Consider the following 12,500-nt stretch of genomic DNA (forward strand, 5'->3'; position numbering starts at 1 on the left):
CTTTCCATCCTTTAGTCCCTCTTCCAGTTTATTCCAAACTGAACTACTTCTGAAAAAGAAAAAGACACCAGATACAATATCTTGTGATTGAGGACTTTTCTGTGGGCATCCTTCACTTCAGTACGTGACTTGGTTAGATATTAGGAGAGTAAATATCGAGAAACTATAAATAAATAAACACTTGAACACATACTGTGGTAGAGATTTTAATAGCTGAGTGCAATTTTGGCTAACAGGAGGCAATGCAAAGCAGATGTGTGGTAGAAGAGTTTCTAACATTTCTATTGGCACACTCTTCCCCTCTCCATTTTTGCTTAACACCTGGATTATCAGATCCAAGATTCTTGGTAGAGGAATGTATTTTGTCCACAGATCTTGCTGAAGTAAACCCTGAAATAGATTTAATATCAAATACATTCTGAAAATTGCTTTACAGTTAATTCAGATCTTGACTTAACGCAAACTAAGAGTTTGCAGAATAACTTGGTAAAAATTGGAAAAAGAGAAAGATGGAGATCATACTGTCATATGTCACACTTGCTAATATAACTAAGTATAATGAACATAAGTATCTTTAGTTGGCAATATTTAATACAGTACACCCTACCTGCAATAGGTTCCTGTCTAGACTATGGTTCTCCATCCTCATGTGAAGAAGCAACATATCCACTTACACAGACTTAATCCTGGGGAGGAAATTGGCAGTATGAGAGAAAGTGAATTCGAAAAGTTAAAATAAATAATACTTTCTCAAATTATCAAACAGAAAGAAATACAAACTGACAAGAACTCATAACTTATATTATGATATCGTGGTATACACCTGAAGAGCAATGTATAAGAGTACCCTAAATTCTGATGAGAAATTAAATCTTGCTCATGACAAATATTAGAAGGATATGAGTAACAAATAGATCATTAAAGTATAACTTGTTCCCTGTTAACTAGTAGCTGTAACCTATTTTCGTTAACACTGCTGTTCAATGGCAGTAAACATTCACTTCCCATTCACAAGTTCAAAGGTAAATATCTCCATCAATTCACTCACACTAAGCTCTACTTCATGCCTTAATGTACTTACAATCAATATCTCAAACTCTGAGCTATTTTGCCAATATATATATTTCTTTCCTACTTGAAGTGATGGACTCCGGGTAATGCCTTCATCGTCAGAGCTCACTCGGCGCTATGACAACCATCTACACATAAAAATAACAGACCCTCGTCTACCCAGGGACTTTCAACTCACAAAGCTACACAGATACAGACATTATTTACACTTAATTACACTTATTTACACCTATTTACTACACACAGCAGAGTTTTGACGTTCCGCTCTTGGCTCGTGTTGTTGTTCCGTTTTCTTTCATCCCGGCGAGTTTTTTTTAAGCGGTAACTGCATCATTTTTATTATTGAAAGTAATAGTTTCAAAAATAGATGTTACTTCATTGCCTTGCAAATTCATACAGAAATTGGAATATGGAATATGTTGAATTAATTCTGGAGTGATCAGGGATTTAAGATTTATTATAGCATCTAATATTCCCGGCGTTTTATTTACCTTATAATAACATTTCCCTTAGGTGAGAATGACCAAGATAGCTTCACATATTTTCAGACTTGGTCTAGTACAATCGTCTATAGATTCATAAAATACTTAGTTGTGCAGTCTGACTGATTAATTTAAAACCTTTACTTTCTGTCACTGCAGCACCAATGCCTTGATATTCAAATATCAGATTATCAATGATATTTATAGCTCTATCTTTCTCCTGAGAGCTCTTCTGAAGATTTTAAATTGCTTCTTCCTTAATTTTGTATATCAAAGGTATATCTATTTTCTAATTTTCAATTTCCAAATGTTTATTTGTTTAAGCAGAAAATTGAATTTCCCGCGAGAAGCGTCACCTAATGATAGAGTTACTACTTAGTCTTATAGTTTAATATATTTCAATATTCTTTTGTCGTATTCTTAATACCAAGTAACCATATCAGTGATTTTTTGGTATTTTTAAAATTTTTTATTTTACATTCGAATAAAGTGTATCTGCATGAATTTACTTTAATATACTTCTAAACAAATTAAAGACATCATTGTTGATCGTACTGGACCAATAGAAAGACGGCTTACATCATAGGTAGCACTTATGTAGATAATTCTTATTCATTAATTTTGTCTATGAAATTTAAAATTTTATACTTATTTATAAAAAAATATAATAAAGTATAATTGATGAAAGTTTTTCAGTTCACAAAAACGTGTATACTTGAAATCGGATAATGTTTTTACAAGCAACATCCATACCATGAGCCGGATATAACAGAGTGTGAGGAGGATCTCTTGGCTACACGAATTGAAAACAAATTTGAAAGAATATGTTAATATGATCAATTATTTGACTACCTAGTGGCTTATTTTCGACGTTGAGCGCCTTTAGACCATTAAAGGTAAGAATATAAAAGTGTCTTGTCCTTGTTTACAATCATTAAGGAACATAAACCTTAGTATTAACAGTCCCATAGACTAAAATTTTCGTGGAATTTTGATAAGCTATAACTATTGCTCTGGAAACATAGATATAAAATTTGTAATGTTAGTTTTCAGATACAGATTATCGGCTTATTTGAATGGATTAGGACTTGATAAAAGGTCTGTTAAGTGATTTTGATTAAGCTGAGTATCATCCTATCGTGGTAAAACTAATACTGCTGGTTTAATTGTTTCATTTCCTTAGTCAGTCATGGTAGACTTACTATCTACTCTTTATTGGATAGTATTTACACATCTATATATGTTCGAAGCCTAAGAAAAAATTAACTTAATCATTAAGAAACCTTACAGATGTTTTGTAGTCATTTTGTAGTAAATATTTTGCTAGGAAATTCATACAAGCCATATATTTGTCTGGACTCTGACACTTCCAAGTATTAATATTGATCCTAGAATAATTAGTTGAGGGCACAGTGATAGCATGTCCATTTTATAAGAGATGAACACAAAAAACAACAACAGTAAAATTGTATGAGGAAATAGGGCAGCAGGCAGCAGTTCACATTCATGTTCAGGAAGTGTTCAAATGAATCATGAGAAATAACAAATACTTTACCGGAAAATTGTTAGTTAGATGAAGATAGTAAAATGATTAGGCCTACCCAAACATGTTAGAATATGGCTGGGTAGTTAGAAGTTTATAGCAATTTGTTTATGATGATAAGACTTACCTTCACTGATAATGATGTGAAACCATCAGCTGCAAATAAAGCTACAGTTAAGCTCACTTTCATAGTGTGGATGAAGTATTAAGCCATAAGAATAATACAAGATAATTGTAATAAGTATTACTAGAGATATTATGGTGAAAAATTGCCCATTGTATTTATTAGGATAATATTCATTGTAATGTTGTTTGTATTTTTTATGTATGCACTTAGAGACATATAATATATATATGTAAATCTATGAATTATTAGTATGTTGTGAGTACTTGTTAATTTTTTTTCTTTTTTCAGATGGCATCAACGATGGAAAGTTTGACTGCTGAGATCTTACAAGGTATGGGTGTTGGATCACTTGCTGAAGTGGCAGCAACCTTACCAAGTGCTCTTACAACAGGTGCGTGACATGAATTATGGTTCAGGTAAAGTGCAGTTGAATAAAGCTTCTTTTTTTCTGTCCTTTTTTTTTTTTTCTTTTCTTTTCTTTCATTATAATTATTTTTATTATTATTATTATTATTATTATTATTATTATTATTATTATTATTATTATTATTATTATTATTATTATTATTATTATTATTATTATTAAAAAAGGCTTATTCTTAACAAATGTATAAAGTGTTCAGGAAGAAATCCTGAATATTAAAAGATGAACTAAATGGACATACTTTTATTTTTTCAGATGTAAACATCAGTGCTGCTGAAATGGAGCTCAAAGCTGGCCGGATAGAGGAAGCCTTTCACCAGCTGTCTCTCACACACTCAACTCTCCTTCACCACCGAATGACACAGCGACTTCATAAGCCAAAGTTAGTCTAACTAAAGTCTTGGTATTGGTGTAAATATTTTTCCATCAGGTGCTCCTTGGGTGTATATATATTATGTGCCTTTTTGCATATTGTTTAATATTGAATTGCTTTTGTTGGTATTTTTTATATTTTTTTATGATAGTATATAATATATGTGTGTGTTTCAATTCTGCAAGTAAGGAATATACATAGAATTATAAACTTAGCTAAAATGTTTTCCTGTGTATCTTTTGGATGAGAATGTTCATATATTTGACTGTTACATATATTCCAGTTATAAACTTTTTCAATTTAGTAATATTCATGTAAAATGCATTGGATTATTCTTCCTGCTTAGATTTTATTAAGTGTGTTTTAAGAAATAGCATTTTTATCCCTAGTAAAAACAAGACAGATGATGAAGGATACGATAGCGATTTGAACTCTATCTCTATTGACAATGAAAAGATAACATTAGCCACCACTAAGAAAGAAGGTACAATTGATTTACTACAAAAACTCCCCTCAGGTGAGTTCTCCCAGCTGTGTGATAATTTAGAGTATGTTTTAAGTAGCACTTTTGTTCAAACCATTTTCTTCATATTTTAACCCTGTGATTTTAGTTTATCAGTTATATTTACTTATAGATGGCTCCAGAAGTACTTGGTTATGAAAAAGTCAATTACTAGACCTATTTAATTTTTCTTCTATTGCTATTTTGTAATGATGAAAATTTAATTACCATAATAGTAATAGCAGTATCGATATTAGTAGTATTAGAAAAAAGAGGAACCCGAAGACTCAGTGAAAGGAATAATTAGGTCAGCTTACATAGGCCTATCAATTGACTCCTTGGTGGCTGAACACATGTGAAGCCATCTATGTCAAAAGACAATTCACAAAACAAAACTACAATGGACATTACATAATCCCTGCAGCATTGGATTTTTTTTTTTATAACATGATACTTGTTGCTTATGTATGAATATAGTATTTAAGGTCTTTTTATCCAAATTTGTGTTGCATTGAAATTATTGATAAAGTTGCTGTTGTATTCCTGTATTCATATCTATAGTTAGGTTCTTGTGATAATAGATATGTAGTTTAAGTTGTTTAGGAATAATTTTGAATGTGTTCATATATATGTGTAATTATAGTTTTTTTTTTTTTTTGTGTGTGTGTGTGTGTGTGTGTGTGTGTGTGTGTGTGTGTGTGTGTGTGTGTGTGTGTGTGTGTGTGTGTGTGTGTGTGTGTATGTGTATGTGTGTGTGTGTGTGTGTGTGTGTGTGTGTGTGTGTGTGTGTGTGTGTGTGTGTGTGTGTGTGTGTGTGTGTGTGTGTGATTTATATATATGTATATATATAAATATAAGATATATATATGTATATATAAATATAAAATATATGTGTGTGTATATATATACACACATATATACATATGTACATATACATATATGTGTGTGTGTGTTTTTCTTTTTCTTTTTTGCATCCTTGTTAGCAGGCTAAAATTGTCAAAAAAAAAACAAAAAAAAAACCTGTATGGTCTTTGTTTTACCATTTTGTGTGTTCATCTATTATAAAGTCCTTACCTTTTTTTCTTTTAGACTGGACCATAGTACAAATAACTTCAGCCAACGTGGGAGAGTGCAATCTTCGAAAAATAGGCGATCATCCTCCAACACCTCGGTTATACATATCCCGCTGCACCTGTGGTCCACAGCCAACAGTTGCCATACAGGTACTTTCCAATTGAAATGAAAGAATGAAGATGAAACAGATCTATGAATATTGAGAAAGAAATGGGATCTTATGATTGATGATAGTAATTTATTACTTCTGGGTGTGTTGTAGGTCTGTCTTGATATGTAGAGAATTTCTGACTCGCCAGGGACATATATGTCATGTCATCACTATTGCAGTTAATTCACAGTCTCTTGTCTTTCTAGCATATGTACTTTGCATCATGATGACTGAATGTTTTTGTGAGAGTTTAGGTTTGGAAAATAGCACTAAGACCTCGTATTATTTTATGTGTCTTTATCATATCCACAGGTCAAGACTTTATTTTATTTATATAGTTTAAAAACAATTTTGCTGGCTCCCTCACATTTCACATGCACCCATGTTTGTGAAGCTGCTTAGTCTTAGGTGGCCTGGAGCCATTGGGTTAACATTTAGGAAATATGGTTTAAGATTGGCTTAAATTGGAATACTATTTAGAGAAGAGGAAGATATGTTTAAAATTGAGTTAATAACGAATTGGAAGAGTGACATAACTTGTTTACTCCAAAAGACAGTGGCAGCTCCAAAAGACAAGGGTGTACGAGGGATCTTAGAGGAGGTTGAGCTTATTAAAGAGGAGAATAAACTCATTAACCGCGACTTCAGAAAGCAGGTACAGAAGTATCATGCCAAGCGGGAAGAGCTGAACAACAGGTTAAAGGTAGGATGTTTTGCTCAACTTTTAACCCATCTATTTTATCTAGTTTGATTATTCATTCAAAGAGAATGAAGTCATATAAAATTTTGATTATTGTAATTTATTAATAGATAATAACAGAGAGAGAAAAGAATCACTGAAGTAAAGGTACTTTGAATTGAGTTTGAATTTGAAATTAGGACTACTGATGAAATAAAATCTAAAGGAAAATGATACAAAGGAAATAGGGTTTGAAACAAAACTTCTATTTGAGAAAAAATACAGTTAGATGCCTTTATGTTCAACAGTGCGTTGTAAAGACTATGGAAGTAGCTTGGCTGAAACACTGGTGTTGCTTATTACCTGGAGGACTAGAGCCCAGAGATCAACAGGTACTGAAGGAAACCACACATCGTATTCTAAGTAACTACAAGGGCTGTCTAACAGAAAATCAGCAGCTCTTATTGCAGGTGAGAGGTTGAAATTGAGAAAAGATACATGTGCCTAATGCATACACATACCATGATGGCATCATTTGACCTATCTTAAAATGTGTATTATAGAAGAAAAATTGATCAACATATGCATTAACTAGGATATGTTTACATTCAAAACTGAAGTATTCTTTAAAAGATAAAGCAGAAATATAGGGCAGGTCGTATTTTTACGCAGTTTCAGTTAATTTATTGATATCACTGACAACAGTATTACATCCACAGTACATGATAAGCTGCCCAACACCATCAGAGAAAGCAGGGAGCATTGAAAGTGGCTCAGGAACAAGCCTGAGAGCTGGCATTGCTGGCATTCTGGGAGAGTCAGTCAGGAGTCAGAATGTGAAGAATTTGTATGCAGCCATCCACAGCGAGGAGGCATCACTGGAGCAGTTACGTAAAGCTCCTAGAAACCCGGTTATACTTATCATTGACAAGGTATTATCAGTAAAAGGTGTATATATAATTTCTCTCTCTCTCTCTCTCTCTCTCTCTCTCTCTCTCTCTCTCTCTCTCTCCTCTCCCCCCTCCCTCCCTCCCTCCCTCCCTCCCTCCCTCCCTCCCTCCCTCCCTCCCTCCCTCCCCTCCCTCTTTCCCTCCTTCCCTCCTTCCCTCCCTCCCACCCACTCCCCTCTCCTTTTTTTGTAGCTTAGTCACATAGAATTATTTTTATATTATATTAGATGAGATGTTGAAGGAATGTTAATCTCATTGCAGAGTGTTGTTACATTACCTTGGGAGATGATGTGGGTGATGCATGACCAGCCAGTGACAAGGATGCCCAGTCTGCGGATGCTGGTTCTTTTATATCAGGTATGTTTTGCATTTTTAATTTGTTGCAGAAGTGGAAAAAGAAGACAAGGGAAAAGTTAGGTGAAGTGGAGGGGCCCAAGGGCAGGAAGCAGGAAAAAATAGGAAGAAGGAGACTAATTAAAGAAAAATGTGACAAGGGAAGGGCCAATTTCTAAAAATAGTACTTCTGATGATGTGTTTTTCAACAGTCATAAGGCATGGAGTTCTCCATGCATTTTATTTTGCTTACATCTTTTTTTTTCAAGATTGGAATGATAATTTACTGTTTTTGTTTCTTAACTATGTTGTATTGTGTTTTATGTATAATTTATTAATTTTGATCTCTTAAGTTACTTCTTTGTAGTTAACAAGAATATTTTGTGCCAACTGGATTGATTAAATTTGCAGTTAAGACATTTTTTTTATTTGAAATGATGGAAACTGTCACTTGAAAGTGGATCATTTGATTTCTTGAAATTAGGATAAATGCATTGTTGAGAAATAATATACAACTTAGGTATAGGTCTATGATGCTGCATTACCCATGCTCTAGTTTTTTTCATAAACAATTCACAATATTATATTTGATAACCATACAATCTATTTCAGTTCTCATAGTTCCTTGTGTTTATGTTTTATTTATCATTTAATTTTTTTTTATTCATTGCTTATTAATTAACAACCACTTATTTTTGTGTTTTCATGTAATCTCTTTGTCATCCTTCCCAGCATCACTCTTGTCGAGCCAATAGTGTCCTTGTCCAAGGAGTAGATTCAAGTAAGGGTTTCTTCTTAGTTGACCCTGACAGTAACCTACCCAGTACTCAGGAACGCGTCAAGGGTCCTCTAGCAGAGACAGGTTGGCAAGGTATCACTGCTCGAAGACCAACACATAATGAGTTCAGGGAAGCTATATCAGCAAATGATTTGTTTGTGTAAGTTGCCTGGGGAAAGTAGTATTGAATGTCTTACTTTTTGGTCCTCAAAATTGTGTATTGGGAGGAAAATGTGAAACAGATATTATATGATTATTTTGGTATATTCTCTTAATTAGTTAAATTTTGTTCTGTTTTTTCTCAGGGTAACACATTGATCATTAATATGAATTTAAAAAGTGTTACAGCTTCAGAAATATATTTTATAATCTTGAATCTTAAAATCTGTGTATTAGTTCCATTTGTTCCATAAGAAGTTCAAGAACTATTTACTTTTTAAGATTATAGGTATGAAAAATATTTACAGTTATATATTGTGCACTTTGAAGGTATTTTATATATGTAATTTTGAATATATATATATATATATATATATATATATATATATATATATTTATATATATATATATATATATATATATATATATATGCAACTTATGTATATACACTTTCTTTCCTTATGAACAGGTATATTGGTCATGGATCAGGGAGTCAATACTTGCCAGGGGAACTAGTTGAGAGGTCTGAGTGTCGAGCCCTTGCTCTGCTCTATGGATGTTCCTCAGTCAGGCTAGCTCCAAGGGGTCGTATACCTGACCCTTGGGGTGTTGTCCTGAATTACCTCATTGCTTATTGGTGAGTATTTTATGTGGTTGGTGGCAGAGTGTAAAATTGTGTGTATTGATAACATGTTTATATTATAAATGCTTTAATGGAATATTAAACACTAAATGTATAATGGGAGATCTTATGAAAAAAAAAATCAAATGTGGTAAAATATCTTTGCATATCACAGTACAGTATATCATGGTGAATACATATATCCTTAATTTATTGTCTAGGGCTAATGGATTAAAGGAGAAAATGCCTGGTATATACCATGATATTTAAACCTCAGATAGCTTACAAAGAGGTGAAAAATGAATATGTAGACATGAATATAAAATGTAAAGAAATTTAGATAAATATCAGGTACAATATACAAGGCATATACACACATTGTAACACTATTTTAGGCAGGATAATTATAAAGATATGGCAGGGCATGTTCTAACAATACTTCATCTTATATAAAAACACATTACTAGATTATCATAAATGTTTTCAGTCCATGTGTTGTTGGAATGCTGTGGGATGTGACAGACAAAGACACAGACAACCTGACTCTGGAGATGTTACGAGCCCTTCAAGGCATTAATGGCGTCCCAGGATCCCCGCTTGCAAACCCTCCCTCAGACATCCCACTGTTGGTTGCTCGATCGCGGTCCATTTGCCGCTGGTACCTCACTGCTGCGGCACTCACAGTGTATGGGCTACCTCTCCACGTGGTCAACAGTAACAATGAATAATATTATTTTTACTTATTGATTTTATTATGTATTTTGAAATGAATATCTTTTGAAAGATACTATGGTCATCTTTTTTTCACATTTTCAGGAATTTACAGCAGGAATGTGAATTTGTAAATATTTACATGTATTTTTGTATTCTTGTTTTTTTCTCTCTCTTCTCTTTACTATCATAAATCCCCTACTAAAGAGGAACACAAGTTTTTGTGCCAGAAGTATGTACAAATTTTAATTATCGAGACTGATCTTATAGTCATGTTAACAAATTATTACTGAAAAATCACTATATAAATATATATTTTAGAAACAGTATGAAGTAAATTTTATATAGTTTTATCTTGTATGGAAGGAAAATAGTTTTTTTTTTCTTTCTTTCTTTCTTTCTTTTTTTTTACTATTAAAGGAAGCTCCTTTCAGATCATTTATACCATAATAATGATTCATAAGCTATCTAGTGATAATTTTATGTCTTGATTGTATATTGAATGATATGTAAGATTGTGAAAAAATTTCTCCTTCTTAGAGAAAAATAAAATGAGAAAGCCATTCCAACACCAAAAAGTGAAATTCAATATATTAAGTTGATATGTTGTATTATTGGTTTATACTGTATTCTTATAGGTTTGCAGAAAATGTGTAGTATAACAGGAGGAACTAATTTATTATGATTTCGGAGTAAGTATGTACTTTTTTAATCGGATTTGAAATAATTTTATCTTTCTGTGTTGTTAAGCACCTACACGAATGTTCAGTTAAGTACACTAGAAAAGGTTGGTGATTTTATATCGTTAAAAGAAACACATTTTGTACATTTCTTTCCTTTGAAAATAAAATATTTAATGAATGATATTATTTGCATCTTGATTTCCAAATCACTCAAAAATGTTCTGTATATTGATAATGAAATGTAATAAATATATTCATTGAGGCACAGCCTCACTTGTTAAGCAACTTGTGCCATTATTCTCAAGTATTTTTTATACCACATTATCACAACTCTGCATGAAAAATGCTGCAAGATATAGCTAAGATAATTACTGCTGCAGCAGTTTTTGTGGTACAACGCAATTTACATTATAATAATTAAATATGGGTTAACAAAGGAGATACATTACTAAATATTGTTTTGTAATTTATTGTCCTGTGATATATATTTTGATAATGAGCTAAAATTCATGATTGTCCATTAAGTCATCATCATGGCCATCCACCTCTTCATAATCCCTCTCTAACTGGGCCATGTTCTCGCGGGCCTCAGAAAGTTCTGCTTCCTCAAGACCCTCACCAGCGTACCAGTGGACAAAGGCTCGCTTGCTGTACATGAGATCAAATTTGAGATTTACGCGTGCCCATGCCTCCCTGAAGGCAGTTGTGTTAGCTAACATGCACACGGCTCTGTTTGTCTTTGCCAAGTCTCCTCCTGGAACTACAGTTGGGGGGCCAGAATTGATTCCCAATTTAAATCCAGTTGGACACCACTCAACAAACTGGACGGTCTTCTTGACTCGAATAGCAGCAATGGCCCTCTGGACGTCATTAGGTATTACATCACCACGATACAGCAGACAGCATGACATGTATTTGCCATTGCTGGGGTCACAAGTAGCCATTTGTGTGGAAGAATCAAAACAGGAATTTGTCATGTCTGCTACAGACTGTTGTTCATGGTTTGCATTGTCAGCTGATATAACAGGTGCATATGTAACTATTGGGAAGTGAAGACGTGGCAGTGGCACAAGATTAGTTTTAAAATCCCTAAGATCAACATTAAGATCTCCATCAAAGCGAAGGGAAGCAGTTGATGCCGACACCACCTGTGCAACATGATGATTTAGGTTATTGTAATTTGGACGACCAACGTGTAGTTTGTTGATGCACAGGTTGTAAGTAGCTTCATTGTCAAACACAAAGACACAGTGGTCATATTCCATAGTGGTAGAGGCATGCAACACAGCATTGTAGGGCTCAACAACAGCTGTGGACATACGGGGTGAGGGGAAAACTGAAAACCTTAGCATACTGGGACTTGTGAACTCTTCCATCACTTTCTCTAATAACAGCGACATGAATCCTGACCCAGTGCCTCCGCCAAACGAATGAAAGAACATAAAACCCTGAAAGAAAGGAAATTCTGTTACATTTTATTTTCATCAGTAAGAAAAAAAACATGAAAAAATATAATAGTGTCTAAATATCTACCTATCTATCTATATATAAATATTTACAAAAACTATAAAATACCATGTAAATTAGAAAAAAAATATGAACAAGCACAGAAAACGGCAAGACAATGCAATGGTTAAACAATGACTTATTACAAAATGAGAGTTTAGGGCTGTAGCCTCTGGTAAGAATAAAGAATTACAGACTAATAATAACCTACGCGAACTTAATGTTCATTAACATTCCAAATTAATGACAAGACTGTTTACTAGAGTTTTATATAATTTCGAAAAGGAAATTTCCTTTGCTCCAATAAACCTTTTGAAATGCTCTTGAAAAAA

General features: G+C 33.2%; 3 protein-coding genes across 6 annotated transcripts in view; 1 reads left to right on the forward strand and 2 right to left on the reverse strand.

Annotated features, from left to right (window-relative positions):
• LOC119572236 overlaps positions 1-1,376 on the reverse strand; it is a 2,177-nt gene extending 801 nt beyond the window's left edge. The window contains exons 1-4 of one of the 4 annotated variants that reach the window (XM_037919228.1): positions 1,309-1,327; positions 608-686; positions 194-390; positions 1-49 (exon numbers count right to left, since the gene is read on the reverse strand). The exon at positions 1-49 is cut by the window's left edge and continues 801 nt beyond it. In XM_037919228.1, coding sequence (XP_037775156.1) covers positions 1-49; positions 194-390; positions 608-664 — 303 coding nt within the window. In that variant the 5' untranslated portion in view covers positions 665-686; positions 1,309-1,327. Of the gene's footprint in view, positions 50-193; positions 391-607; positions 687-1,081; positions 1,273-1,298 lie in introns of those variants that run through there. The other 3 variants (XM_037919226.1, XM_037919225.1, XM_037919224.1) reach the window with 3 other exon arrangements.
• A 944-nt stretch (positions 1,377-2,320) lies between these two features.
• LOC119572238 (separin-like) lies at positions 2,321-10,845 on the forward strand. Its single transcript, XM_037919230.1, has 12 exons — positions 2,321-2,449; positions 3,512-3,614; positions 3,903-4,029; positions 4,410-4,537; positions 5,612-5,745; positions 6,301-6,450; positions 6,735-6,896; positions 7,146-7,358; positions 7,638-7,733; positions 8,442-8,647; positions 9,116-9,283; positions 9,756-10,845. Exons 2-12 carry the CDS (start codon positions 3,512-3,514, stop codon positions 9,994-9,996), a joined length of 1,728 nt encoding a protein of 575 aa, XP_037775158.1. The 5' UTR covers positions 2,321-2,449; the 3' UTR covers positions 9,997-10,845.
• The window catches only part of LOC119572237 (tubulin alpha chain-like), a gene marked incomplete at its 5' end in the record, with an annotated part of 3,199 nt that continues 1,337 nt past the window's right edge, over positions 10,639-12,500 (reverse strand). Inside the window, 1 exon segment of the mRNA XM_037919229.1 lies at positions 10,639-12,110. Within this exon segment, the coding sequence (XP_037775157.1) occupies positions 11,163-12,110 (948 nt within the window).

Source organism: Penaeus monodon, chromosome 4 (assembly GCF_015228065.2).
Source record: "Penaeus monodon isolate SGIC_2016 chromosome 4, NSTDA_Pmon_1, whole genome shotgun sequence".
NCBI classification, from domain to species: Eukaryota; Metazoa; Arthropoda; class Malacostraca; order Decapoda; family Penaeidae; genus Penaeus; species Penaeus monodon.